We start from the raw sequence: 27,598 nt of genomic DNA on the forward strand, positions 1-27,598 counted from the left end.
TGGGCAGGGTGATTGCTAGAAATGCAGGATCTCAGTGTGATTTAGAAAAGGCACCCCCTCTGGGCAGAAGCAGCCCTTTTGGATAGTGCAGGGCCTGATGGGCAGAGAGAATGAATGAATGGATGGATGAATGAATGAATGAATGAATGAATAGGGAGGGAGGGGGGAGGGAGAGAGGGAGGGAACTGCGAGGGGCCTGCTTGAAGCAGTGACGACATGCAGGGCAGAGTGGGATTACTCAAAGTTCTAAACACTAACATTTATTCCGAGATTTGGGGGTTCGACTTCCAGAACTTGTTAGGGCGAATCCCTTCTCCACACTGGTTGTTAGCATCTCCCATTGCATGACAAGGTCGCAGGGAACTGATGGCCTCGGGTGTGAACACAGGACCATATCCCTGGCCGGGGGCGGGGGCACCTTTGAAGCCCGTTTCTCTCCTTGCCCCGCTGTCTCCACCACTAATCTTGCTCACTGACCCCGGGTTACTGACACTCCATGCTGGTGGGCAGCGTGTGGGCAGCTCTGGGGCTCTCCCTGACCTGCATCTTGGCCTTCAGCCTCATCTCCCCTGCCTGGCTCCAGACCCCTACCTTCTTTGGTGTCTTCTCCTACTGCTCCTGGCCTCAGGGTGACAGCTGGAGCCAGAGCTGTGCAGCCTTCAGGTCCCTGGATGATATTCCTGACTTTGCGTGGAAGGTGAGTCCTCAACTCATCAACTCACTGGGACCTCGGGGGGGGGGGGGGGGGGGGGTGGAGGGGGGTAGACTATCAAACCCACAAGAGCAAAACAAAGACAAGCTCTGAACACCCCCCACCCCACCCCGATCTGAGCCTCTGACTCTGTAGGGGTGGGGTGGGGTCTGCCTATTTGCATTTTAGCGGACCCCCCGGGAGGATTCTAAAACCCACATAGCACCTTGGCACACACTGAGGAAAGGTGCCCCTTCTTCGGGACACTATACTGCCACCTGCTGGAGTTACTGTGATCAATATGCAAATCTGTGATGACCCCAAGGCATCTCCTAAGAGGCGCGCAGTGTAGAACCTGCACACACCTCCCTGCCCACCCTCTATGCACTGCCAGGTGGGAAAACCACCACCAAGGTGTTGGGCGCCTCTGTTACCATGCACATTACCGAATTCAACAGTGGGGACAGTGGGTCAGGACGCCCAGTCCAGCACCTCTAATTACCCGTGCCTTCCAAAGGCTGGTAATTACGAAGGTAGCCTCTCCTGGGGACCCTCCATGCAGGGAGTCGATACAGGCAGGGTATGGTGGTTGCAGATCTAGATCTTAATCCTGGCTCTAACACTTAATTAGCAGGATACCCTGAGGCAAATGACTCTACCTCCTTGGGCCTCGGTTTGTTTACATGTGAAATGGGGAAAATAACAGCACAGACCTCATGGGGTTTCCAGCCTCAGCAGCTGGTCAACAAGCAAAGGGAGCATCCTCCTGCCCCCAGCCCGGTCAACACCCTCTCCTCTCTCTCTTCTCGGCAAGTCTCAGCTGCGCTTCTCCTTGAGGCTGGCTCCAGTTGGCCTTTAATGCAATTCTCCTCCTGTCCTGGGTCCTGGCCCCCCAAGAGCCGCGTCCAAAGAGGGACAGTGGGCAAACGCCAGGGGTGCAACCAGCTGCAGGTAAACCCACTGTCACAGACACATGAAGAAATCCAGCTGAGACCAGAAGAACCTCCCAGCTGAACACAGCCCATATTGCTGACCCACTGAATCCCAAGCTAAATAAGTGTCTCTTTTAAGCCACTAAGATGTGGGGTGGTTTGTTCTGTGTTACTCCTGGGAACCGCAAAGATACAAGGGATGTGAAGTGATCCACCTGCCTTGAACTTTCTGGGGAGAGACCAGGCAGCTGTTGTGAGAATCTGTCCCCATCTGCGTGTGAGTCACTGCGGTGGGAGGACAGGTCCTTCAGAAACCTTTTTTTCTTTCTAATTAAAAAAAAAAAAAAAAAATCCCCCAAACACAAAAGCGAAAATAACCCAGATTCACACATTTCTCCGCGTATATATATTTTCTCTCTATATAGACACAACTCTTCAGTAAACAGTTACAAGAGATGCTGGTAACACTGAGAAAAGGAGAGCACTCCACAGACAGAACGACTCCCACCACTCGATGCCAGGACACGAGGACACACACGACATACAGAGAGACCTGGAGCAGCACAGAGAGCTGAATAAATAGGCGGTTATTCCAAACCATGGCCACGGACATGTCTCCGGAACACCGCGAGAGAAGGCAGAGAGGAAATCTTGTGCTGTGCTGTGTGACTAGTCTGTCATAAAATAAATAAGGATCAGAGGGCCTGGGACCTGGGTCTTGCTAACACAGCGTCCCCTGTGATGAGCAGCTATGCGGCAGAACGCACTTTTCTCTGGATGGGCCTTTCGCACATTTTTTTCCCATCTTGGGAAGCTGGGGGATCAGGGCAAGGAGATGTATGCTCCTGGGAAGCAAGGGCCACCTGGGCCTTGTCCATCCTGCCCCAAAGGCCCTGCACGGGGAAGGTGGGGGTCCAGATGCAGCTGAAGGAGCTGTGACCGAGGGAGGAGCCTTCCCCAGCACGCAGGACAGGGACTTCTCCAGTCCTGGTTTGCTCAGGGCGGTAGGACTCACGCATCCCCTGTGCGAACGCTTCAATGTGCTTGATGTGTCTCCTCCCGTCTCCCAAACCCTACCTGCCACTCTCTGTGTCCCCAATCCTGGTGCACTCTCAGAGCCCAGTTGGCAGGACTGCTTTCCTGGAGGACAGGGGGGCAGCTGAACCACCTAGCCCAGGATCTGTTGGTGGACTGGCGACCCTTTGGGAAAAGACACGGCGGGGACCATTTCCGGACCGAGCCGCCGTGGAGAGCACACGCACCTACCCTGGCTGACCTCCGTCTTCCTCTTCCTTCGTCCTGAGTGAGCAAGGGCACTTGGGGCAAAGCTGGCCTCCCCGGCCACGCGGCTGCACCCACACACGCGCCAAGCTGCCGGAGCACCAGGCCCAATGTGCGGGCGGAGAGGCAAAGTCTTTCCTAGGGGGAGGGGAAGGGGACAGGACTCTGCCCTGCCCGGGGGGCTCGAGGGCGAAACTCAGAAGAGCCTGGGACTGTCGCGAGCCTGCAGACACGTCTCGGATCCCACTGCCCTGCAGGAAGACGCCCTTCTTGAGAAGACATCTCTCCCGGAGTCACGTAGAGGAGGGAGATGAGAGAATACAACACATGGGACCCCAGACGTCAAGGGGAGGGGAGTGCAGGCCTCCCGTGTGCCTTGTCTAAATGGGAGGGAGCCCCGGGACGCAGGCGGCTTAGGGAGACAGGCAGCGGGGTGGGAGAGACATTGGTAGCCTCTCCTCTAAGCCAGTGGGTCTCAAATGGGGGCATTTGGCAATATCTGGGGACATTCTGGGTAGTCACAACCGGGGTGGGGAGGAGGGTACTGCTGGCATCTGACGGGTAGAGGTCAGCGGGCTGCTCGACATCCTACAATGCACAGGACGCCACCCCCAAAAAGAATGACCCCAAATGTCAACAGTGCCCAGTGCAGAAACCCTGCGCCAAGCGTCTCCCAGCCTGTCTTCCACATCTCCAAAGGCCCCTTTCAGAGTGCAGAGGGAGCCCCACAGACTCTCCTACACCCATTTCCAAAACAAGACCCTCCCCAAGTCTCATCCGACAAGACAGTCTGGAGGGATGGGGGAGGGAAGAAGAGAGAGGAGACCGTCCGGAGGCCTCGAACAAAGATGTTCCCTCCATCCACTGCCAACTCCCGCAGAGGAGAAATCCCAGGCACGGGCGATCTTTGGTCAAACAGGAAAACGTAAGGCTGAACGCAAGGGGCAACCCCTCGACCCCACTGCCAGAGTCGGGCAGTTTCTCTTTGCTCAGAAGTCCATGCTCACACAGACACCGGGGCCCCGCTCCCGGGCGGCCGGGAGGAAAGTGGGCAGGACAGGCGGGTGGCAGCTCGGCTGGCTGCCTGGGTGAGGTGGCCCTCACTTGTTCTCGATCAGAGTCTGCACCTTGTACACGAGGTCCCGGGCCAGCTTCAGGATCTGCTTGGTGTTGTGTCGCTCGGCCATTTCTGAAAGAGCAGAAGACGACATCTCATGAGCCTCCTTCTATGTCCACCCTCGGGACACACTTCCAGCACCTAGAGGGGTCTCTGGGGAGTCCCCATCATTGTCGGGTGGCTTCATCCCCAGAGGGGCTCTCGAAGCAGAGACCTCGGGGAAGGCTGGCACCTCTGGACCTCAGTTTCCTCGTCTGTAAAATGGGGATTGTAACAGTACCGACTTCACAAGGTTACTGTGATGATGTTGTTCAGTGTATGCTTAAAAAATGTTAGGTCTTCTCAGTCCCTTCCTACAAATACAATGTCTGAGAACTTTCTAAGAAAGCAACGCCCGGCACACAGTAGGTGCTTAGAGCACGAAGGGAGGGAAACGACAGAAGGGAAGGGGAGGAAAGAAAGCAAAAATAATCATTCTATTGAGAGCCCCACAAAATGATCAAATCTTTAAGGCAGAAAAATCCTAAACTTAGACCAAAATCACGGAGAAGTCATTTACCGGAGGGAAAAACGCAGTAAGACCACGGTTCCCAAACTGGGTGCCGAGGTACCTCCGAGTGCCCTGTGAACTCAGGAAAACTGGGAGGGGGGATGGAGGGGATGCTCCACTTCTGTTGAACACCAGCGTGCGTGAGTTCACAAACTACATTTCACTCCTGCCGATCACTTCATAGCCTTGCGCAGCTAGGTTTTCAGCAAGCGCTTGCTGCGATAGAAAGCAAGTGCCACGTGAAAATCGCGTGGACAGGAAGTGGAGGTGGGGGTGTCCCCCCTCATTCCAAGGCTCGAGAAGCTGGGCAGAGTCCAGTGGTGCACACCTCCCATTAGTAACTGGACTTACTGACATTGGGGTAGCTGGTGAGGGGGACCAGGGGCACTCTGTACTATCTCTGCAACTTCTCTGTAAATCTGCAGTTAGGCTAAAATAAAATCTTATTTTAAAAAATGTTTCCAGGGGAAGGTCACAGGTGGCATTTTTCTTGTTTTGCCTTTTCCAAAACCTCGTTTAGTTAAAAAACACACCACAAACATTATAAATAGTAATAATAGTAACAACAGCGTCCTGCTATGGGTCCCCTCATAAGGGCCAGGTGTCACGTGACGGGCTTTATTTACATCCCGTTTAATTCTCCTGGCAGCTCTGTGATTGAGGTCTTAGCACCAATATTATCCCCTGGGACCTGCATCCCAGAGACATGAAGTGACTCGCCCAAGGTCCCTGAGCGGCAGAGCTGGGATAGGAATCCACATCTTATCTGATTTCCAAGGCCATGCCTTTTTCATGTCACCTCCACCGCCTTCCTTTCCCTGCTTTTCTTACACACGTCCACCCTCCGAAGCAGACCCTGTTACCTCATTTCACAGATGAGAAAGCTGATGTTTAGAGAGAGACTATATGGCTTGTCCATGGGCGCAGATGGCTAGTGGCAGAGCCAGGGTTTGCCCCGAGCTTGATATCAACACCCATGCTCCTGCCAGATCCCGGAGAAAACATATCCTCAGCATTACAAGACGTCAGCTCGTCCACAGGGAAGAGACAAAGGAAATGGGCAGAAGCCCCCTCCATCCCCTTCACTGTGCCAATCTCAGTAACTCTCCACCCCTCCCGAGCCCCAGGAAGGGGCCCTCTAGAAGCCCCCAGCCCCGAGACGAGCCCCTGGCCACGTGGGTACCGTTAAAGAATTTGATGATGTCTGTGAAATCCATGTTGTTCTCCAAGATGATGTCGCGGTAGACCTCCACGAGAGCCAGCGCGATGAACAGGACGTAGTGGGTGGACGAGACGTGTTTGGCTGCCCAGATGGTCTCCCAGACGGAGAAGACGTCATCATAGACGAGCTCTGCCGAGACACCAACCCCAACGCGGACAGAGTCAGCCACAGAGCTCACCGTGCTGCCCACCCTCTGGGAAAATCCCAGGCCAGCTGCGCTGAGCTTCTGTCCTGGTGCAGCGGACAGAGCCCCGGCCAGGCGCTAGGAGACCTGGACTCTGTCGTTTGACTATCAGGAGCCTCAGTTTTCCCCATCTGTAGAATAGGCCAAGCAAATAAGGTGGGTTGTCTAAGTTTCCAGTTCTGACCTTCTGCAAGTAGGGGAACTGAGCATGTGCAGGTCTGACTGACACTGACATGTCCCTGTTCTGCCCCTTGACCAGTGTCCCCCTCTCTCCATCTCCTTTTGCACCCATGGGGGTATCTCCCCTTCCCCCTGCACACAGAGCTGGCTGCAGCATCTGGGTCTAGTGAAGAGATAGGCTTTCTGTGTCCAATAAACTCAGTCTGCATCCTAGCTCCATCGCTTACTAGCAAGGTGACCTTGGGCTAGTTACTCTCTCTCCTCATCTCTACGTGGGGTGATGCTCACAGTAGTAAAAGGCTAACAGGATAATACGTAGAAATGGCTCAGCACAGTGCCTGGCACTTAGTGAACACCTCCATACGTATTAGATATTATTCTTAGCATCACCCCAAATTTGCGCCACAGCAATGCACTGTGTTATACATCATTTCTAAGTCCCATGTGAAACATGCTCCAAGGGCTTCCAATTCTTGGTCTCTGATAAGCAGCACAACAGAATGGAAGGGGACTGGCCTTAGAAGGTCAACAGAGTGGGGCTCAGATCCTGGCTCTTTTCCTCCTAGCTCTGAATTGAATTTTTCTCAGACTCAGTTTCCTCATCTGTACAATGGGGACTATATCAATTCCTAATGCATGGTGTCATTATAAGATAAGGGAGGTGAACCGATCATTAAAACTCAGTAAATGGCTGCTACTCTCCTCCACTAGCTTTTGCCCTGTGGTCTCTTTTCCCCTGAGGCTCTGCCACAAAGAGCCTGGGAACAGGGCCCCAGTCTGAAGTCTGTACCTCGCTTGAAATCCAGCAGGAACCAGCGGTAGCAGAAGTAGAAGTGAGTGTAGTCCCCATTCTGATGCATCAGCTCAAAGAGCTCCGAGTCCAGGATCTGTCAAAGGAAAGAAAGGTGGGCATCGGTCTCCTGGGACAAGGCCAGACCAGAGGGGACAGCTGAATAAATGACGGTTCATCCCCATACCAGACACCTGACAGCCCTTAACAACCAAGTGGAGTTAAAAACGGGCAAAGGATTTGAAGTGGACATTAACCTAGCTCAACCTAACCCAGCTGTTTCTCCAAAACAGATATGCAAACGGCCAACGAGCACGTGAGAAATTCTCAGTGTCCTAAGCCATTAGGAAAACGCAAATCGAAATCATAAGGAGATGCCATTCACATCCACTGGGGTGGCTGTAATAAAAACGACAGACAGCAAAGCGCTGGCAAGGATGTAGAGAACCTGGAACCCTCGTATGCTCCCGGTAGGAATGTAAAATGGTGTGGCTGCAATTCTACTCCTAGATGCATCCCCAAGAGAAAGGAAAAAATATGCCCACAGACAAACCTGAACACGAATGTACAACATTATCCATAACAGCCCAAAAGTGGGAACCACCCAGACGTCCATCGACAGATGAATGGATAAACAAAACACGGTATATCCGCTCGCTGGGCTAGTATCTGGCAATAAAAGTGAGTGAGGTACCGCTACATGCTACAACATGGAGGGACCATGAAAACTCTACTCTAAGTGAAAGCAGCAGACACAGAAGCAACATATCACACGATTCCATTTATAAGAAGCGTCCAGAATAGATAGGCCTGTGAGACAGAGAGCGGACTTGTAGTTGCGGGGGGCTGCGGGGGGGGGCTGAGGCTCCTGGGTATGGAGTTTCTTTTGGGGGCGATGAAAGTGTTCAGAAATTAGACAGTGATGATGACTTTCGGAAGTGTGACTATTCTAAAAACCACTGAATTGTACATTGTAAAAGGGTACATTTTATGGTATGTGCTGTACATCTCAATAAAGCTGTGTGTGCACACGCGTGTGTGCTCACATGCATGCACAAAACAGACCCAAGGAAAAGGGCCAGTACAGTCACACATCCTTTTAAGGCTGGGCCATGACTTGTTCATTGCGTGTTCGCGGTGCCTGGACTGAGTCAATGTTCGGTGAGAATGAATCTGGTAGAACTGATTTGAGTTGTGGAAGACTGAGCTGAACTGAGGTTTTTAGTTCAAATAAGAGGTTAAGCTGAATTGAGTTTCTGAGTTCAACTCGGCTGGGCTGGGCTGAGTTGAACTGAAGTGAGTCAGGTAGGACCGAGTTACTGAGTTGAGTTAAACTAGGTGTGGCTATTAAGTTGACCTCAGGTCCACTGGGTTGAGCTGGAGCAAGTTATATTATTGAAGAGAACTGGCTCGTACCTGGATTAGTGACCTCATGTTGGCAAAGTGTGTGTCCATGGCGCCTCCATGGGGGAAGTTCTGGTTCATTCTCTTCATGAGCTCCGTGAAGCAGCTGAAGGCGAGGGCCTCTAGGGAAAGAGCACAGGAGAAACCGTCAGCTCCGCCACGGCCCAAGGAACAGGAGGTCCCAAAGCGATGGTCTCGGGCCCTGAGCTGGGTCACAGGGCCCAGAAACAGTGAGAAACTAGTTATTCCATTTCAAGGCATGCTCTCCAATCTTTTTTTGGAGGAAAGCCAGCTGACACCTTTACTGCTTCGGGTGGAGGTGGTGCTGAGGCACTCTGGGTGAGGCGGCCACCTCCTCTCCACCTCCTCAGGTCTCTGGCTGCGCAGGATGGGGCTGGCCCTGCGGATGGTGGCCAGGCGCAGGTCTGGGTGGTACTTGTTCTTGCAGATCCTCCACTGGATGCTGCTCAGGGTGGTCCGAGTGTTCTTGTTGATGGTGGTCTGCATGTAGGAGGTGGCCGGCTTTGGCTGGTTGGATCTCCACTTCATGATGACCCCTACACCTGTGCTATCGGTCGCCAGCTCCATGCCTACTGCCTTGTGCTGAACCAGCCTATTGTAGCAGAAGGATCTGAGGGCTTTCAAATTATTGGACTCAGTGCTGTATGTCTGCTTGTCCCTCGTGACCAAGAAGCTTGGCAGCTCTGTGCCACCATCCATTGCAGGTGGGCAGACATGGTGGCAGCTCCTCGCTGCAGCGGCCCAGTCAGAGAGAGAGCTGCTCTCCAATCTTAATTTCCTACCCCCTACCTTGGAAGTAATGAAACATTTTTTTCTTTTAGAAAATGATGGCGACAGCAAAGTGCTCTGTTTTAAAGATCTCTATTTGCTATAATAAAAACTTGACGATGTTTTGTTGATCCCAAACATTTTTTTTTCTTCTTTGAAATTGTACAGGGTTCATGAGATTCTCAAGTCTGGGAAACTTTTGGATTAAAACAGCAAACGTCAGTATTGGAAGGACGTTATGCAAAGAAATGGTAAAGTTACGTTGAGAAAAGCTGCTGTGAGAGTCACTACATACATTAAGAAACAGCTCTGAGAAGTCCCGCAATAAAGAAATCTGTTTCATACAGTTTAACCCAGTGTTTAAAAAATTTATTGGAAAAGGGTATCTTTCTTCTTCTTAAAACCTAGTAATGCTGGAGTAAGTTATGAGGTTTCCCAAGGCACAGCAGGATCTCACTCATCTTTTAAAAGACTATTTTTTAGAACAGTTTAGATTTACAGAACAATTGAGAAGAGAGTAGAGAGAATTTCCATATACCCCACACCCCAGTTTCCCGTCACTAACATCTTACGAAAGTATGGTGCATTTGTTATAACTGATGGCCCACTGATAATATATTAACTAAAGTCCATAGTTGTGTGGGGTTTTTTTGTTGTTTTTTTAATCTGATGCCCTTTTTTCTGTTCCAAGAAGCCATCTAGGGTAACACATGACACACAGTTGCCACATCTCCTTGGGTTCCACTCCGCAATGGGAGTTTCTCGGGCTTTCCCTGTTTTTGATGGCCTTGACGGTTTTGAAGAGACTTGCCAGGTATGCTACAGAATGCCTCTCTCCTGGAATCTGGACTGTCTGCCAGTACTTTGTTGAAGATTTTTGCTTTTATATACATAAAGGACATTAGCCTGTACTTATCTTTTCTTGTGACATCTTTATCTGGTATTGGCACCAGGGCACCAATGGGTCCTCATTAAGAACTGGCCTGAGAATGAGTTGAGAAGTGTCCCCCCTATTCCATTTGGGGGACGAGTTTGTGCAGAACTGTTATTAATTCTTCCTCAGGTGTTTGGTAGAATTTACCAGGGAAGCCAGCAGGGCCTGGGTCTTCCTTTGTATCTCATTCATGTCTGTACAAGCAGTGGCTAGCAAAGGCCTGGCTGGGTGGCAATAAGTCCTGGCCATCACAGAACAAGAGGTCTTTCTATTCTATGGGGACCTTGATGCGTTCAGCAGACAGGTGTTCTGAGCACCTGCGCCGACACAAAGTGAAGTTCAGCCCTGTCCTCTGCCGTAGGAAGGAAACTCCCCCCAGCCCTTGGGCAGGAAGAACACTCACCATCGTCCAGAATGACCAGCAGTGGGGCCAGGAGGTCACACATGCCCTGGACATAGCCGATCTCAATGTGCTGCCAGATGTAGCTGAGAAAGACACAGGGGCTCAGTGCAGACACCCACAGCCTGCCTCTCCCACCCACTCTTCCTCTCCTCCTCTGTGGTTCGGACCCCATCCCTCACCCGGACCACGCCCTCAACCTCCTGCCTGCATCTCCATCCCCAGTGTCATGCTCTTCAAACACTGCAGGCTCAGCCACAGGATGGCCTTCCTGAAGTCCAGCTCAAGGAGGTCACTACATTCTCAAAAACCTCCGCAGGCTTCCACCGTGTGACAGCACAGTGTCCAAACTCCTTAACCGGGGGGACAATGCATCTATAGTCTCCTCCCAACCCAGGTTCACAGCCTCACCCATCACGTCTCAGTACTTCCTCCTCTCTGGCCACACGGAGGTGGAATAGTTAAGAGGGGGTGCTTATTAATGAGTCAGAGCAGGGCTTAGGAAACCTTTTCTGAGAGGTCCAGGTAACAACTATTTTCAGCTCTGTAGGCCGTATCTTCTGCCTCAACCACTCAGCTCTACAGGAACAATCACAGACACGATGCAAACAAATGGGCATGGCTGGGTTCTAATAGCTTCTTTACAGAAACAAGTGATGGGCTGGAATTGGCCCGTGGGCTATAATAGTAGTTTGCAAACCCAAGTTAGAGTAGCAGGGAAAGAAGTCCAGAGTGTATTACTGAGTATAAAAAGCAAGTTGTAGAAAAATAGTTTATAGTATAATCCCATGTAGGTAAAAATTTTTTTAAACTTTAAAACATGTATGCTATTATATATCATATACTATTATGCATTATGCTATATTATATACATATATAGCTTTGGAGGAATAATTCCTGATATATTAGCAGCAGTTGCTTCTTCTGGGTAAGTAGTATTGATGGAAGGAATTTCTCTTTATACCTATGAGCTTCTGATTTCCTTGGTTGATTTAGGATTTTAATAAGCATGGATTACTTCCATACTTTTAGAAATAAAAGTAATTTTTAATGGGAAGTAGTAAGTAGCCCCAGATCTTGGCTTAATGAAATAAAGCACAGGTTCCAGAGCCCGAGAGGTGTGTGGATGAGCTCCAGCCAAGAGGCTGCCAGCCGGGGCGCCTGGAGCAATGCGGTACCCGCTGAGCCCCCGCTTCCTCTCCTATAAAGGGACATAATGCTTATCTCCTAGGCCTGCTGTGAGGATTAAGCGAGACGATGTCAGTCAAGGGCTCGGGATCGAGCCTGGTATACAGGAAGTGCCTAATAAGTGTCCTCTATTATCATCACCACTGCGTCCGATCCCCTGCAGGCGCGGCCCTGCCCCCGCTCCAGCCACCTGCACATGATGTTGCGCAGCTTCTCCAGGTTGGCGGGCGTGAAGTACCAGTAGTTGCGGTCGCACCTCTGCACGTCCTTCTCGATGCGGTGCAGGTTCACTGTGTACAGGTCCAGCAGCTCCGGCTGCCCGCAGGAGGGAAGCACAGGACAGTCACAGCCCAGCTCCCCTTCTAGAGGGTCCCGCTCCCGCCCCCTCCTGTCCTGCTGGAAGAGCACCCTCTACCTGGACCAGGTGGGTGTTTCATTTGGTTTCTGTTGTTATCATTTTCTAAGAAAACCTATCACTTTGTATGAGGGATATTTTAAAAAAATTTTTCTTTGATAAAACAAAACAATCCTATGAGGTGCATGGACTTATTGCTCCCATTTCACAGATGAAACTAAGAGAGTTATATCTGTAGCTGGAAATAGGTCCTTCTCTGCGGAAAACCAGGTAATAATAACGAAAGAACTGAACGGAAGTCCAATTCTGAATTACGCTGGACCTGAGGCCTTGACCCAACAGTCCTGATGAAACAGCTCAATGATGTGACAAGGGAAAAAAAGAACATTTAAAGGCCAACATTAATCCAAAAAGGCAAGAAAGTACCAAAGCTGGCTTTTGCCTTGAGGGAAGCTGCCGAAGGGGAGGATTTAAGCTTGGATTTAATGGTGGTAAGGAATCTAGTGAGGTTTTCGCATTAAGGCAGGACCCCAAAGAGCCAAACTAAAATATTCACAAGATGCTGGACCTGAGTGTAAGTCGAGATAGTTGCCATCAAGGCTGCTATGGACCGAGCGCTCACTGTCTGCCAGGCACAGAGGGCCTGACTCAGTCATTTTGAAAACAACTCAGGAAGACAGGGAAACTGAGCGACCCGTCTAAGCTGGTCACTTTGAACCCAGGACTGTTTGGCGGCACAGCCTGTGTTCTTTAAGTATTTTATCATCGCCTCCCCCGCGATGGGGAAAATGCAATGAGCCAAAGCCGTCTGGGTAACCGAGGTCTGGGCTCCACTCCCTCCCTCCTGGGGCTGTAGAAAACCGAGGGGACGATTCTAGACACTCACGGAGTAGGTGACGCCGCTGGATGACACAGGGGACGCCTCATTGTTGGCAGAAGTGCTCACGGCCAGAGACACCAAGGCAGGGAAGAGACTCTCCATCTCCGGCTCCTCTGAGAGGTTGTCCTCACTGTCCCCCCGGCTACACTTCTCCCCCTCGCTGCGCCCCCAGCCCTCCAGCGGGGCCGCCTCCTTCTCGGGCAGAGCCACGTCCATGCTGCCCGGGATGGACATGAACTCGTCCAGGCTCTCGTTGGCGAGGAGGTCACTCTCCAGGCTGTCCTGCACGGCCAGCTCCTCCCGGGGAGCCTCGTCCCTGGAGGTGGTGGCCTCGCTGCTCTGCCCTTCATCCACGCTGCTGTCGCCGGGTCGGAGCCTCAGGGAGGCGCTGCGCTGGGCGTCCATGACACTGTCCTCCGTGCTCAGGCTGGGCTCCGAGTGCTCCGAGAGGCCGGAGGAGAAGTTGTGGGAGGAAGGATGGCCAGAATCAGGGGAACACGGGCCATTCGCCAGGTTCCCGTTGGGGATCTTGGGCTGTTTCTCCTCCAGCCTGCCTTCCGCCTCCACCTGCTCCACTTCGTCCACAGACTCGAACACCTGAAGACGAGGTGCACAAAGACAGACGGACTAGGATGGACACTGGTGCTGCTTCCAGCAGTAACCTGAATATCCATCAACAGGGGATTGGTTCAGCCACGGAACATGCATCGGTGGAATACTACACAGTCAGTAAAAAGAGAGAGCAGAACAGGATGTAATACATGCTCCCATTTGTGAAGAATAAAAAAGCGACCTGCGTGCATGAACATGCACAGAACAATCCAGAAAGCAACACGGAAGCACTGCAGAGGGATTACTTAGGAATTTAAATGGAAGGAGAATACGTTTCACCATACAAACTTATGTGCACATAATTTAAGTAAAATATTAGTTAACAACATAAGGAACAGGCTAAACAAAGCATATTCTATCCATGTGGCTATTATGGATCCATTTTCAAAAGTAGTTAGATGCACAGATGACCCTTGACCAATGTTGGGGTTAGGGGCACCGACCACCCACATAGTCAAACATCCACATATAACATTTGACTCCCCCCATAACTTCATTACTAATAGCCTGCTGTTGACCTGAAGCCTTACCGATAACATAAAGTTAACACATTTTTATATGTATTAGATTCTGTATTCTTACAATAAAATAAGCTAGAAAAAATATATATATTTATGGTATTGTACATATTTATAAAAAAAAATCTGCATATAACTGGACCTGCACAATTCAAACCCGTGCTGTTCAAGGGTCAACTACACATCAAACACTATGGAAAAATCTCCAGAATACATCTCAAAGATTTAATTGTGGTTCTTTGTGTCCTTAGGCTACATCCTGTCAAGGATAGACCGTACAAGACCCTGTCACTTGAAATAGTTCTTCTCTGTGTGGTTATGTCACCAAGTTGGTTCACTGTTAATTTCAAATGTATCTTTTTTAATTTCTTTTGATTAAATTACTTTAAATTATGTAAAAAAAAAAATTTACCTAACTCCAAAGTTAAAACTAGAAAACATGGCATATTCAGGGAAAGGTAGCTTCTTTCCCTGCCCCCACCTCCCATTGGATTATTTTCTGGTCTGTCTTTCCACTGTTTTTGAAAACAGGTGCAAATACATGCACATATTAATATTTTTTTCTTTTTATACAACAAGTCTCATGCATACTTTTTGTGCTCGGCTTTTTTCTTTAATTTTGAGTAAGACTGAATTAATACCCTTTTTCATTGAATGAAATGGAAAGTTGTTGAACAGTAAATACATATAATGGTGTTGATGTAGAAATTTTAAGACTACCAGACATTGCAACATGGTGTCTACATGCTGTCTACATATTTCCGTGTGTGTGAAGTCTCACAGAGGGTCTGGAAGGATACACAGCCAATGGTGGCAGTGCTATTTCTAGGGAGGGCAAGTGGGGGTTAAGGATGGCCCAAGCCAAATTTAGCTTTCTTTGCAGTATTTAAATGTTTTTTTATAGGGAAAATAGATTCATATATTACTCACGTAATTAAAAACACAATCTTTAATGCTAATATAAAAGTTAAAACAAATAAACCATGTGACCCGGAGAGGATGGGCATCCAAGTCCATTACTCCAGGCTGCAGGGAGGGTGGTGGGCAGGGAGGAGGCGGGGCCTTGGGAAGGTCACCTGTGTGCTGCTGCTGGAGTCGCTCTGCAGGCGGATGTTCTGGTGGCCAGAACTGCAGCTCTGGGAAGACTAAGAGAAAAAGAGGCAGGAGGGAGCGTCATGAGGCTGCATGTTCCCGGCTCAGGGTCCCTGCCCTGAGCTCAGGAGGGGCTGCTGGGCTGGGAGTGAGGCAGCCTAGTTTTATCTCTACTCCTGACTTGAGCAAGTCCCCTCTCAAGGCCTCAGGTTCCCATCTGTAAAATCGAAGGGGTGGGAGTCTCACTTTCTGCTCCCTGGAGCCTCCCCAGAGGCCACACCACCCTCCGGGCCTCCACCTCCCACCCCTGCAAGCAGGAAGCCCCATCTTTACTGCTCTGTGCTTGACTCTGGCTAACATTTTAGTTAGACACAGAGTGACCTGCTGTATGAATGGCCTGATTTTTTACTCCCTCTCTGTATATGTGCTTTTTGCCCTGTAACTTCTACCTCCTGCCTGCTCTGATGCTAGGCTTGGCCACGTGCCCTGCTTTAGCCAGTGGGATATTAGCAAAGTGGCCAGGGCAGAGCCTGGATAGAGAGCTTGTGTGTGTCTCTCTTTACGATCTGCATTCACTGTGACAACATGCCCAGGTTAACCTGCTGGTGGATGAGATGTGGAGCAGAGTTGAGTCATCGGGGTATATGAGAGAGCCCCTGAAGGTCAACAAAACTTTCAGTTGAACATCAGAGCTCAGAACTGCTCTGCTGGCCCACAGACTCATGAGTAAAAGGAAATGCGTGTTGTCGGAAGCCACTGACATTTGGAGGTTGTTTGTTATGCAGTATTAGTGTGGCGATGAATGGCTGATACATCACTAGAGAATTAACTTTCTTCTCAGCTCCTGTTTTGGGCCCCTAAACTAGAGATTCTGTGAGACCAGCTATATCTGACTTGGTCACTGAAGTATTCCTGATTTTCCAGGACATTCCTGATGGTACCTGGCATATGGCAGGTACTCAGTCAGCATTTGTTGAATAAATGAACATCTAGTGCTGTGGTAGCTGCTTTATAGACACTATTTTATTTAAGCTACACACAAACCTCCCCTCTAAATGATTAGTCCCATTTGACAGATGAGGAAACTGAGGCCCAGAAGTACGGGTGCTTGCCTGAGGCCCCAGAGCTAGGAAATGCTGGGGCTGGAGTTCAAACTCAGGACTGTCAGACTCCAAAGTCGCCTTCCACCCAAAAACTAGGGGTGGGACAGAGTCTAGGCCAGAGACACCCAGGCCTACCACAGCCTGACAGAGCAGATCCTGGCCTTCACACCCCACCCTCCACTCCGAGGTGCCCCGCCATCACCTCATTGCTGATGGTGGAGTCCCGGTGCATCATCCGGTGGAGGTGACCATCCAGGCTGGCCCCTGAGGAGCACTTGGCCAGGGCAGCCGCGTGGGACTCCCGCTCTCTCTGCCGCACGATTGCCTCACAGCCCAGCCATTCGGACATGGTCTGTGCGTAGCAAGCATGAATCTGCTCGTCCACCTGCCAGGGCAGATGCAAGGTCACCCCAAGTGCTGGGAGCCCTGGGGAGACCAGGTGGCTCTGACCTGGGATCCTGGGCTCTGGAAACACCCATCCAACGTTCATGGCATAACATTCAACCAACATTAACTGAGCACCAACTACGTGCCAGGAAGAGGGAAGGAAGGTAATAAAGAAGGTGTGAATCTACAATTATCTCAAAATAAAGTTTGTTTAAAAACAATGACATCTGTGGCTTGTGCTGTGTTTCTATTGGACAGCGCTGCCCTGGAGCTTCCCGGCTGCCCCCCAGCTCCCTGCCCCAGCTTGGTCCCAAATGGGACCAGGGCTCCCCCAGCCCCACAGTACCAGGCTCCTTTTGTTGCCAAGGACCCCACTGCCCATCGGAGTAACCAACCTCCTTCCTTTCGGTTTCTGTCATCCCGAACTGGTAGTGGCCCAGCAGGAAGGGCCACACGGCCTTGCGGATCTCAGGCTGGATGCCCCCGTAGTAGATGAGGCGCAGCAGCTCCTGCTCCTCATAGCTCTGCGGGGGGGGAGAGGAGGGAGAGCAAAGGGTTTGGTCAACAGAAATCCAGGGGCAGCCTCGGGCCCAGCAGCTCTGCCCCCCAGGCCTCCCCTTAGAGATCCTGGCATGACTGGGCAAAGCCATAAGGACCCAATACCGCTGCAAGAGCAAAACCCTGGGAAGCCCTCGCCTGCCCACCAACAGGAGAACATTACGCGTGGCGTGGGAGCACCACACGCGAGCAGCAAGGGCAGGGGGTGCAGCTAGGAGAACCTACACAAACAGATGTTCACTGTGTGTTGATAAGTGGGGGAAAACCAAGATGCAGATCATGTCTAGCGTGAACCCGTTTTTGTTAAAAAGGAAAGGTGAGTGTATAATGAACTTCTACTTAATTTCCAGTCAATTTTGCATGCTGTGCTTTTATTTGGGAATATTACCTCGGGGTTTTTAATCTTGACTAAGTGCTAAGAAAATTGTTTTAAAGCAAATGAATCCACAGTGAACACTTGCTGCTGGTTCTGCATACACTGATAATTTTGAGGCACGCCAGGATGACTTTAACAACAGTTTGGTCTATTGTGGAGTAGATTTTTTCTCTTTCAAAATTCATTTTCAGGCAGAGGCTCTGCAGTTATAGTGAGTCAAGCTGGGGGACCAGCATGTCCTGTGTGTGTGTGCTCGTGTGTGGAGAGTGCCAATGGCTCTGTAGGGCACTGGGATCCTGTTTCCTCTCACCTCTTCATTTCACATTCCAAAATTAAAAGCTTATTTCTCATCTTAATGCTAGTCTTAGATGTATCCAGCCACAACAGCAAAACCCGCCATTCTTTTGTCCCTGTTGGGAATTTTGGTTCGTATTTCGTAGGACGGCCTCGTCAAAGCTGTTTAAAAACCAGAGAACTAACTTGTGGCTGAGGCTGTGAACCCTGCCTCAAAAATCCACGTGCTTTACTCCCAGAGTCCACAGCTGGACTCCGTTCCCCAGCCTCCCTTGCAGTTAGGTGTGGCCAAGTGACAGACTTCTGATCAACGGGATGTGAGAGGGAGTGACGTAAGGCCTTTCCAGGCCAGGGCTTTGAAGAAACAGGTGTATTCCCTTCACACGCTCCACTTCCCCTCTGCTGCCTGGAGGCAGGTGACCACGAGTCCCTGAAGGATGGTGGGGCCACAAGACTGACAGACCCCCCTGGAGGGCAGCGAGATGCCCACTCAGCAGGAATGCCCACTCAGGACTGTTAAGTGAGCAAGAAATATACCCCTGTAGTGGCGATCAACTGGAATAGCTGGGACTATTTATTAATACAGTTCGGTCTACCCTAATCCCTAACGCAAAGTGCAACCAAGAATGGTGAAAACATAGCCAACAGGTTGTGAAAGGTTTGCAAAAATGTTAGATGAAAAATATTTGTTTTCAACTAATGTTTCAACCAACTTATCCCCAGACTAGTGCCTCCCAAATTCAGGAGATCACTAGAAGCATTTGGGGAACTTTGAAAAAATATAAATTCTTGGGCTCCACTCCCAGAGATGCTAAGTCAGTAAAGCTGGAGTGGAGCCCAGAAGCCCATAAATCTTTTAAACTCCTCAGGAAATGTGCACTCCATAGGCTGCCGGGATTCTGAACACCAGGACCTTTTGAGAAAGTAACTGGCATATCTATTTAAATTTTAAATGCACATCAATCTATCTTATTTCTAGGAATCTGCTCTCAAAATGAAAGCACCAGTACAGAAATAAATGTGCTTATAAAGATGTCAACTATAGCACTGTTTGAAGTATTTTTTTAAAAAAAGAGGCCAGATATCTATATCATTAGGGAAAGATTTGAATTAATTATGGCCCACCCATATAGGCGGTATTATGGTTCTAACATTCAATATTTCACCTTGAGATATTAAAATACATCCTGAATATAAAAGTTGGTCACTTAAAATACAAATATAATGTCATGTCATTTAAAAAAAAATACGAGTTACAGATACATTTTTATAGATACATCTATGGATGTATCAACATAGAAAATGTATGATAGGGTCACACCAAACTAATCCTACTCAACTAATTCAGGGGATCAGAACTAGAGGAATGTAGCAGAAAGATGGTATTTTTAAAAAATGGTATTGTAAAAGCGTCTCTCCTTCAGAGTCAAACTTCAGACCAGCTCCTCTGAGCCCTTTCTGACGAGGCTTCATCTCTGCATCCTGCCCTCCACCTGCTTAGCCCAGTTGTAGCAAAAATCCTATTAGTTTAGTGAAAATCTCCACCTTGACATCTGATCAAATCCCTCATCCCCCACCCCTGACGTACAGATCTCTGGCCTGTCTTTAGCAAGACTCCCCTGCCCTTGATGGCTCCTCTTAGTAACTTTCCATCCAGTGGGCCCCTCACTCTGCTCACTGGCCATAAATCAACAGCTGTCTCTGCTGCATCTGGAATGGAGCTAAGTTCTATTCTGATGCCTCTTTTGCAATAGTACTGAATAAAATCTGCCTTCGCAGCCAAAATGTCAAAATGAAGATAAAATTTAAAAATTTGTATTCTATATATAAAATTTGCATTTTTCCATCATCGAACTGCTACGGTAAGTGGGCATTCCTCCTGTAATTCAGAAAAACAATCGTTTTTAGCAAGCATGTCAAACAACCCCTCTGCTTGTCTGGATTTGAGGGCCGCTCTGCTTTTCTCAGCCTCCCTGACTCTCACCCCAAGGGGCAGAAGCAGGCGATGGCTCTTGGAACTCTCAGAAGAGGGGGGGCCTTCAGTTTGGCTATGCGAGTCCCCACAAGCAGACGGGTCTGTTCCTTAGATGACAAGATGCCCCCACCCCCTGCAGTCTCTGTCCCACCGCAGGCAGAGCCAGGCCGAGCCTTACTGTGCTGTCCTGAAGGTACTGCTCCCAGATCCCAGCCGTCAGCCCATGTCCAGCATCGCAGGGCACGTCTGGAGACACAATCATGTGATTGACCAGGGCTGACAGGTGGGTCCTCACGGTGGACAGGTGTCTGCAGTAGGCAAGCCCTGTGGGGGGGAGAGGGGAAGGGTCACCATCCACCATCCAACCCTCCTTGCCTAGTCTCAGAGTCTCCCAAGTGCTGTCCACAATCGTCCTGAGCCCTCGTGACCCAACGTGTTCTCGTCACCCCCTTTTTCCAGGTAAGGAAGGTTAGGCTCAGAGGGGGAAGGCACGTGCTGGCTCGATTGCTAGTAGCTCTGTGACCCTGGGGAGGTCCTACCACCTTTCTCAACCTTGGTCAGGGTGCCGCCACCTCCTCTGCTGGAATCCAAGGTTTTTAATTCACAGGCTGGAGGCAGGGAAGGAGCAGGCAGGAAGGGCCTAGTGACTGCAGGCTCCCTGCGCCTCTGGGTGCCCCCCATCCACCCCGAGAGAGGAAGACGATGGGAGAGGTGGAGCTGGACAAACACGGGCCTGGCAAGGCATAGCCGAGAAGATACTGAGGGCACCGGTTCTCTTCAAAGAATGCCTGCCAACCTTCTCCCAATCCATCCTGGGCACCTGGAGGGCACGGTGCCCGGCACACGAGAGGCACTCAGCAAATACTGGCTTGTGTTTGCTTTGACTGTGCACCTTTCTTCTGGCTCTTCCCCACCATCTCATCCTGAACTCCCAGCGAGGACCCTGAACCTTCCAGAGCCTGAGGACTCACCTCTGCCTACGGTGATGATGACGTAATAGCTAACACTTACCCAGCACACACTATGTGCCAGGGAGCGGTCCCCTGAGTTTTCATAACTTAACTCATTTAATTCTCACCATCTTATAGACGGAGAAACTGAAGCACAGACCAGTTTCACCACTTGCCCAGGTCACACGGCTAGAAGTATGGAGTTGGGATTTAAACCCAAACTGCCTGGTTCCAGAACCTGGGCTCTCAACTGCCATCATTGAGCCATGTTGTGTGACAACATCATTCAAAACCCCGCTAAACCCCCTCCCCTCCATCCAGGAAGCTCTCTGTGCCAGGCCCTGCACTGGGCACTGAGGATAGGTCATAACAGAACAGGCAAAAACCTTGATCCTGGAGAGCTCACGCTCTCGCTGCCTCTCCAGGCACTCAGGGATATGGCCTGCACTGCTATTTCGCAGGCCCATGCAGGATGTGTTAACACTTTTCTAGCATTGTGAAAATATACACGTTTTTCTCTCCCCCACCTGGGCTGAGAGGCGGGAGGACTAAAACCTGCTAAAAATCGATATAGCAGAGTGGAAAAAACAGAGCCTCTGCAGTCAGGCAGGCCTGGGTTGGAGTCCCAGCCCTGCTGCTTATTAGCTGTGTGACCCTGGGCAAGTCACTTTGCTTCTCTGTGCCTTAGTTTCCTCATCTGTTAAAATGAAATACTCAGAGTACTTATGAATTTAATCTTTAAGTTCTTGGGAAGAGATCAGGCCACCTTTCTCTTCTGTTTCTGCCCATAGGAGAAGGGAACTGACAGTTACTGAGCACCTATGACGTGTGATGCTAGGTTCTAGGGTCCTTATATATGCTTTTCATTCAATCTTGAAGACGAACACTCTAAGGTGGGCACTAGGAATGCAACGGTGATTAAACCACACCCCGGCCACCAAGGAAACCTCACTGTTCACTGCCCTCTCTTGGACCAAAGTATAATATTTATACCCAATCTGTAGATGAGGAAATTGAGGCCCAGAGAAGTTAATGTAACTTCACCAAAACCAGGCATCTAGGAAGCAGGAGCACAGAGCCAGGCTCCTCCCCCTGAAATTCATGGCATGCAGTAGGCACACAATGAATGCTCTCTGGAGATTACAATGGAAAGAAGGTCAATACGCACATCCATAGAAGGCTCTGGAAAGGATCTGGTACTTCATATTGTCACAGAGAAGCTTCAGGGGAGCCCTGCAGGTGGAGGAAAAAGGAGACACTTAGAGCAGGTCCACACACAGCCCAGGTTTCCTGGAGAGGAGACAACTGATTATCTCTAGGAGAAGATTAAAGTCAGCCAGTCAAGGGGGCTGTGGGGGTATTATTTCTCCTAATACAGCATCACTGCCCCTTCTGCTGTCAGCGTGGGAGTCACTCCCCAGCTATGTCCCTGTGGTTTGGGCGGAGCTGATTCTAATCAGTACGTGACTTAGGCCAGAGTCACAGTGATTGGGTCAGAGGTGGTCATGTGATCCAACCTGGGCCTGTGAGAATCAGCCCTGGGATTTCCATTGGAACAACTGGGAAACAGGCACTTTCCCCTGATTAAGTTCCTGAGCCAAAGGGATATGGGGCAGGGCAGGGGCAGTGGCAGCTGGGGATCCGTTTTTACTACTGCAGAGAAGGGCCTGCCTGAGAATGAAACCATCACAGTGGCAAACAGAGGCACGTGCCAAAGAAACAGAGAGATTCCTGTTTTGAGCATCTGGATCCAGCCATACCTGAAGCCACTGCACCTGTGGACTTTTCAATTCTATAAGCAGATTTTCCTTTTTACTTGAACCAGCTTGAAGTGGGTTTCTGACACTTTCAGAAAGAGTTCTGACTTCTTAAGTGACCCAGCTGAGCCAAACTGAGCCCAACCAGGACACAGAGTCGGGCTGATTGCAAAGTAGATGATGCCTCAGAGATTCTCCTGGCATGGGAATTTGAGGAGGCTTTTTTGGATGAAAGAGGAGAGAGGAATAAGGCCCCAGCATTGTTGGAGAAAACAAGGATTGCTGAAGGGAATGTTGTGCATTCTTGCAAAAAATAGCGTAGAGGAAAATCATTCCAGGGGACACCCAGGAAAATCCAGGGAGACCGAGGTGGAGGCATGGCTGAAGTCCTCCAGCTGTACATGGAGGTATTAAATTTTAAAGTCATCCTTCTGTGCCCTCAGGTTGGTGAGGCTCAGACTTGCTCAGATTACATGAGAACAGCATCTCACTGACAGCTGTCAGTTGATCTGGGATGAGGGACTGAGAATCTGCTCAGGTGATGATGTTTCTGGTCCACAGAGCTTAGGAGACTTAAAAAAACTGAATCCAGCCCCCACCCTTTATATTCCTACTGCTAAAGACTGACCACCCATTGGGACAGAGCCCCAGCAGGAAAAAAGGATACCATCCTCCCAGGCCAGGCCAGGCCAGATCAGTGGGAAACAAGACCATTCCCATGAATGGGCTGAATGGTTCTTCCAAAGAGGCCAAAGCTCTACGTGCAAGGAAAGACTCGGTCTTGGGATTTAATTGTATACAATAAAATAGTGCCATTTATTGAACATTGCCATGCACCAGGTACCACATGCCAGCCACTTTAAACCATTATTTGCTTTGTCCTTACAAGAGCTTTATAAAGTAAGCATTAGTGTCCCCATTTGGTAAAGGAGCAAACTGAGGCATGCTTCTGGTTTCTGCCTTCCAGGGGCATGGGAGGACTGCACTTTCTGGCTCCTTGTGGACAGGGCCAATGAGGAATGAGTAGAAGTGACAGGTGCCTCGTTCAGGATGGAGCATTTAATTGCTAGTTCAAGTCCACCCACGCCACCTTTCCCTAGGTCACTGTGATTGGCAATATTCAAGATGGTGGTGGCTCCATCAGCAGGGCCTTTGATGTGGAGAAAGCAGAGTCTCCAACTGACCCATAGTAGACCCATGGCATGCATGACAAGTAAACCTTTGTTGTAATAGCGAGTTCTTGGGGCTGTTTGTTACTGCAACATACCTTGCTTATCCTGACTTATACATGTAAGGAAGCTCCAACAGCTAGGACTTCACAAGGGTAGGATTTAACCTAGACTAGGATTATTCCAGAGCCTCTGAAGTCAATGCAAGGCAGGTAACAGGTGTGTCCAAATCTCTGGTAAATCCTTCCAGTTCCTTCCATCCACAGCTCAAGCCCCTCATACCTCTCATGTTTGCAGCCATTGGTTGAGCCACCATCAACCAAGTCACTCTGCAAACAGGATGAGCAAGAAGATTTGTGGGTACTGGGTTGCCACAGGGACGGCAGGTTGCTCATGGAGACATCCATCAGGTCCTGGGGCACTGTGGCGGGCAGAAGGGGCAGAGGAAGAGCCCTGGTTGAGTCTATGTGGGTTACAGAAACCTCACCCAAAACAAGCAGCTCACTCCGAGGGCCAGCACAGGGATAGGAAAAGCCCCTCAATGTCACAGTAGGAAACAGCAACCCCAATCATTGTCTGAACCAAGTCCTTGAGCCCATGTGATCCAATGAAAGCCACAACCAAGATTTGGGGCCCCCCAGCAAATGGGTAGAGCTGATGCCAATGAGGAGAGAGAGGAAAAGAACAGAGAGAGAGGCCAGAGCCAAGAAAACAGGCCCAATCCCAGAGCAGGAGGCCAAGCCTCACACCATGTTGTCATTCAGCTGTCCTCACGGGGCTGACGTGAAAGGAAGGGGAGCCTGCTGGGGGTCTTCTGGGGAAGGCAGATGGTCCCCAGTCCCGAGAGACAGACTCTCTGGGTGGTGAGGCAGAGGGAGCCTGACTCATCTGACGTGGCAGGGCACACAAGGGCAGGAGCCCCGCGGAGCGCCCACTGATGAACATGAGGGCACCCGCACTGTCCATGGTGCTGAGTCATATAGCTGCCCCACCAACCGGGTCTCGAACAAGCTGGCGACCCCCACAATCATGTGGGGGCCTGTTAAAAAGTCGTAAGCCTGTATCCCACCCCTGACCTAAGGAATTAAAACCTTCTGGTCATGCAGCCCTTCAGTCTATATTTCAAAAACAGTTTTGACATAGTAGCCATGTTTGAGAGCCAAGAAGGCATGACTGATCTCCTAACTCCTGGACACTGGTGATTCCTGACCAACTGCTCCCAAGACACAGCATTTAAGTTTCCCTTATTGCTTTCCTTCCCAGCGTCATGGAAACCACAGCATCTGTAATGCTGCAGAGCAACATACCAGTGACCTAAAAATCACAACTTCTACAGTTAACTTCCTGGCCTCTTGGCAGTTTGAGACAGGTGCAAGAAAAATTATGTTCTCTAGGACAGGCTCAATAAATATTTTCTGTAAAGAGCCATGTAGAAAATATTTTTGGATGTGTGAGCCATTTGGGTGCTATGGTAACCACTCAACTCTGCTGTGTGGTGCAAAAGTAGCCATAAACAAAATGCAAACAAGTGAGCATGGGCGTGTTCTAATAAAACTTTATGGGCACTGAAGTGTGAGTTTCATGTCATTTCCACCTGTCACAAAATATTATTCTGCTTTTGATTTTATTTTCAGTTATTCAAAAAATGTAAAGACCATTCTCAGCCCCTGGGCTGTGCAGAATGAGGCTGATTTGGCCTGCAGGCCATTGTTTGCCAAGGCCTATCCTAGGGAATTAAGAGGGGTGCATCTCTGCCCCTGTGCCATGTGTCTTTAAGGATGACTGGTAATACCTGGCCTCTTCCCTTGGGCTCCAAGGCAGGGGGAGTTGTGGACGTAGACCCACTTGTCATCAGAGCTCAGTGGCTGACAGGGTCGGACCCTACCCAATGACTCAGGACAAACCTGCCTCCAGAATGAGGTTTGGGGGGGCCACCAAAAATTACACTACTCCTTCCCAAGCAGACTCACCAATGAGCTGGCCAAGAGTGACCAGTAAGCCCCTATAAGATGTCCTAGAAAAATGGTCCCAGTCTTAGTCTCAGGGAAGCGTTGATCGGTAGTGTCCAGGTGTGGCAAACCTGCCTCTGTCCCCAGCTCCTCCCACCCTGTAGACGTCACCAATGGATCCCTTTGCTCCTGAACCTACAGCACTCCAAGCTGCAGCCTGCAGGGTACAGGCTGGACAGCATCAGGGCATCGCTTTGCCTTTCACCTCCATCTCCACTGGGACCAAGATTCAAATGACAACATGGCAGAGGCGGCTGGCACCCAGTCCCAGGGGTGTGGGGACCCAGACATTACTGGGGGGCTGCTGCTTCGAGCCGGGCGTGGGGAGGGTGGCATCCCATCTGGCTTGTGCCCAGTGACTGCCCCTGGCCACCACCAGCACGGAGCGGCCTGCAGGAACCACCGTCCAGGCAGGGCCCACGGAGACGGGGGACGTGCCACCCAAGGGGTCGGGAACAACTTGAGACACAAAACAAAAAGCGCTGGTGAAATGGAAGGTCTGAGGTGGGCAGCACACTGAACCAACCAGAAGAGCCAGTTCCTCGAGGCTTGAACCCCCCCCCCCCCCCCCCCCCCCCCCCCGCCCTCAAGTGGCCAGAGAAACCCCTCAGGGCAGACAGACCCTGAGTCTGGGAGCTGGCAGTGGTGCCAATGCTAATAGAAAGAACCTGTAACTTAATACTGATTTGTTAAACAGACATCCATATAGTGCTTAATAAATGCCAGGCCTCCTTCCAAGAACTTTTCAAATAGTAATTCACTTAATCCCAACAGCCCATGGTAATGATGATCTGAGTAGCAACAGTCCTCATTCACTAAGCATCTGTCCTGCCGCAGTCAACCAGGCAAAACGCTGGCACATATGTTATCGTCTCCTGTGCTAGCGCCAAGCACTTCGCTTCCCCTCTGCTGCTTTGACCATTTATTGAGGGCCTACTATGTGCAAGGCTTTATTCTATGGGCTTTACATTGATCACCACATGGTTTCATTGAATCCTTACATCATGTTGAAGTATAACAGCAGCATAATAGCAGGTAACGTTTCAGTGCTCTCTCTGTGTCAAGTGCCTTATCTCATTTAATCCTTCCCAAAGCCCTATGAAATATGTGCTGTCAACATGCCCATTTTACAGATGATGAAACTGAGGCACAGAGTGTTAAAATGGCTTGCCTGAGTTCAACCAGGATTGTCACTGCCACTACCCCATGCCACCTGCCGGCCAGTGGCATCTTAATTATGCTCATCTGGGGGGTGCCAAACGGAGGCCACCAAGATATAAACTTCCTGATTCCAGGTCCCTTTGTTGGTCCCAGGATCAGACCTCTTGTTCTCTCTTTCCAAACGCCTAGGCCATTTTCAGGATCAGCTACGGGTGGCACCCGGGCCCGGGGGCAGGACAGCTTACCGAACTCGGACTGCAGGCGGGGGTAGACAATCCTGAAGACGTAGTCCGTGGCTTCGTCGTCTTCTTTGTCTGAGGACGTGGACTCGGCGGAACCCTGGGGGCTTCGCTTGCGCAGTTTGGGAAATACTTTGCCCTGAAAGGACATGTTCCAGTGCACAGTCCCTGGGACACACCTGCCCCCGAACTGCATGGCCTGTGGGTCTTGACGGGGTGCGTGTGAGCCCGCAAAGCCACCTGGGCAAGAAGGACCACGCCCCATGGCTGACCCCATCCCCAGCCTCCCGGGCCCCCACATCACTCACCTTGCCCCGCTGAGACCAGAGCGGGGGGTCCAGCTGGCCGTGCGGGAGCAGCCCGTTCTCCAGGCACGAGAGGAACTGCAGGAGGTGCCCTCCCTTGGGGAAGTGGAAGGGCGGCCTCTGGATCCCGTCCTGGCTGACCAGCACCACCGTCCCGCCGCTGTCCACTGCCATGTGACCCGGCCACAGAAGACCC

At 50.4% G+C, this 27,598-nt stretch overlaps 2 protein-coding genes and 1 pseudogene across 2 annotated transcripts in view; 1 reads left to right on the forward strand and 2 right to left on the reverse strand.

Moving 5' to 3' along the window:
• The first annotated feature begins 496 nt into the window (after window positions 1-496).
• On the forward strand, window positions 497-1,668 carry LHFPL7 (LHFPL tetraspan subfamily member 7). The gene is made up of 3 exons (XM_087828791.1): window positions 497-697; window positions 1,209-1,212; window positions 1,529-1,668. Exons 1-3 carry the CDS (start codon window positions 497-499, stop codon window positions 1,666-1,668), a joined length of 345 nt encoding a protein of 114 aa, XP_087684917.1.
• A 338-nt stretch (window positions 1,669-2,006) lies between these two features.
• The window catches only part of SGSM1 (small G protein signaling modulator 1), a 51,488-nt gene continuing 25,896 nt past the window's right edge, over window positions 2,007-27,598 (reverse strand). The window contains exons 11-26 of the mRNA XM_087828792.1: window positions 27,406-27,569; window positions 27,104-27,236; window positions 25,992-26,156; window positions 23,971-24,109; window positions 21,931-21,995; window positions 19,991-20,136; window positions 17,005-17,133; window positions 16,425-16,607; window positions 15,104-15,172; window positions 12,904-13,494; window positions 11,853-11,977; window positions 10,478-10,560; window positions 8,364-8,473; window positions 6,948-7,044; window positions 5,755-5,922; window positions 2,007-4,093 (exon numbers count right to left, since the gene is read on the reverse strand). Coding sequence (XP_087684918.1) covers window positions 4,005-4,093; window positions 5,755-5,922; window positions 6,948-7,044; window positions 8,364-8,473; window positions 10,478-10,560; window positions 11,853-11,977; window positions 12,904-13,494; window positions 15,104-15,172; window positions 16,425-16,607; window positions 17,005-17,133; window positions 19,991-20,136; window positions 21,931-21,995; window positions 23,971-24,109; window positions 25,992-26,156; window positions 27,104-27,236; window positions 27,406-27,569 — 2,456 coding nt within the window. The 3' untranslated portion in view covers window positions 2,007-4,004. The remainder of the gene's footprint in view (window positions 4,094-5,754; window positions 5,923-6,947; window positions 7,045-8,363; window positions 8,474-10,477; window positions 10,561-11,852; window positions 11,978-12,903; window positions 13,495-15,103; window positions 15,173-16,424; window positions 16,608-17,004; window positions 17,134-19,990; window positions 20,137-21,930; window positions 21,996-23,970; window positions 24,110-25,991; window positions 26,157-27,103; window positions 27,237-27,405; window positions 27,570-27,598) is intronic.
• LOC107533846 (large ribosomal subunit protein eL28 pseudogene) lies at window positions 8,604-9,088 on the reverse strand (annotated as a pseudogene).

This window comes from Miniopterus natalensis, chromosome 20, assembly GCF_054644295.1.
Source record: "Miniopterus natalensis isolate mMinNat1 chromosome 20, mMinNat1.hap1, whole genome shotgun sequence".
Lineage (NCBI taxonomy): Eukaryota > Metazoa > Chordata > Mammalia > Chiroptera > Miniopteridae > Miniopterus > Miniopterus natalensis.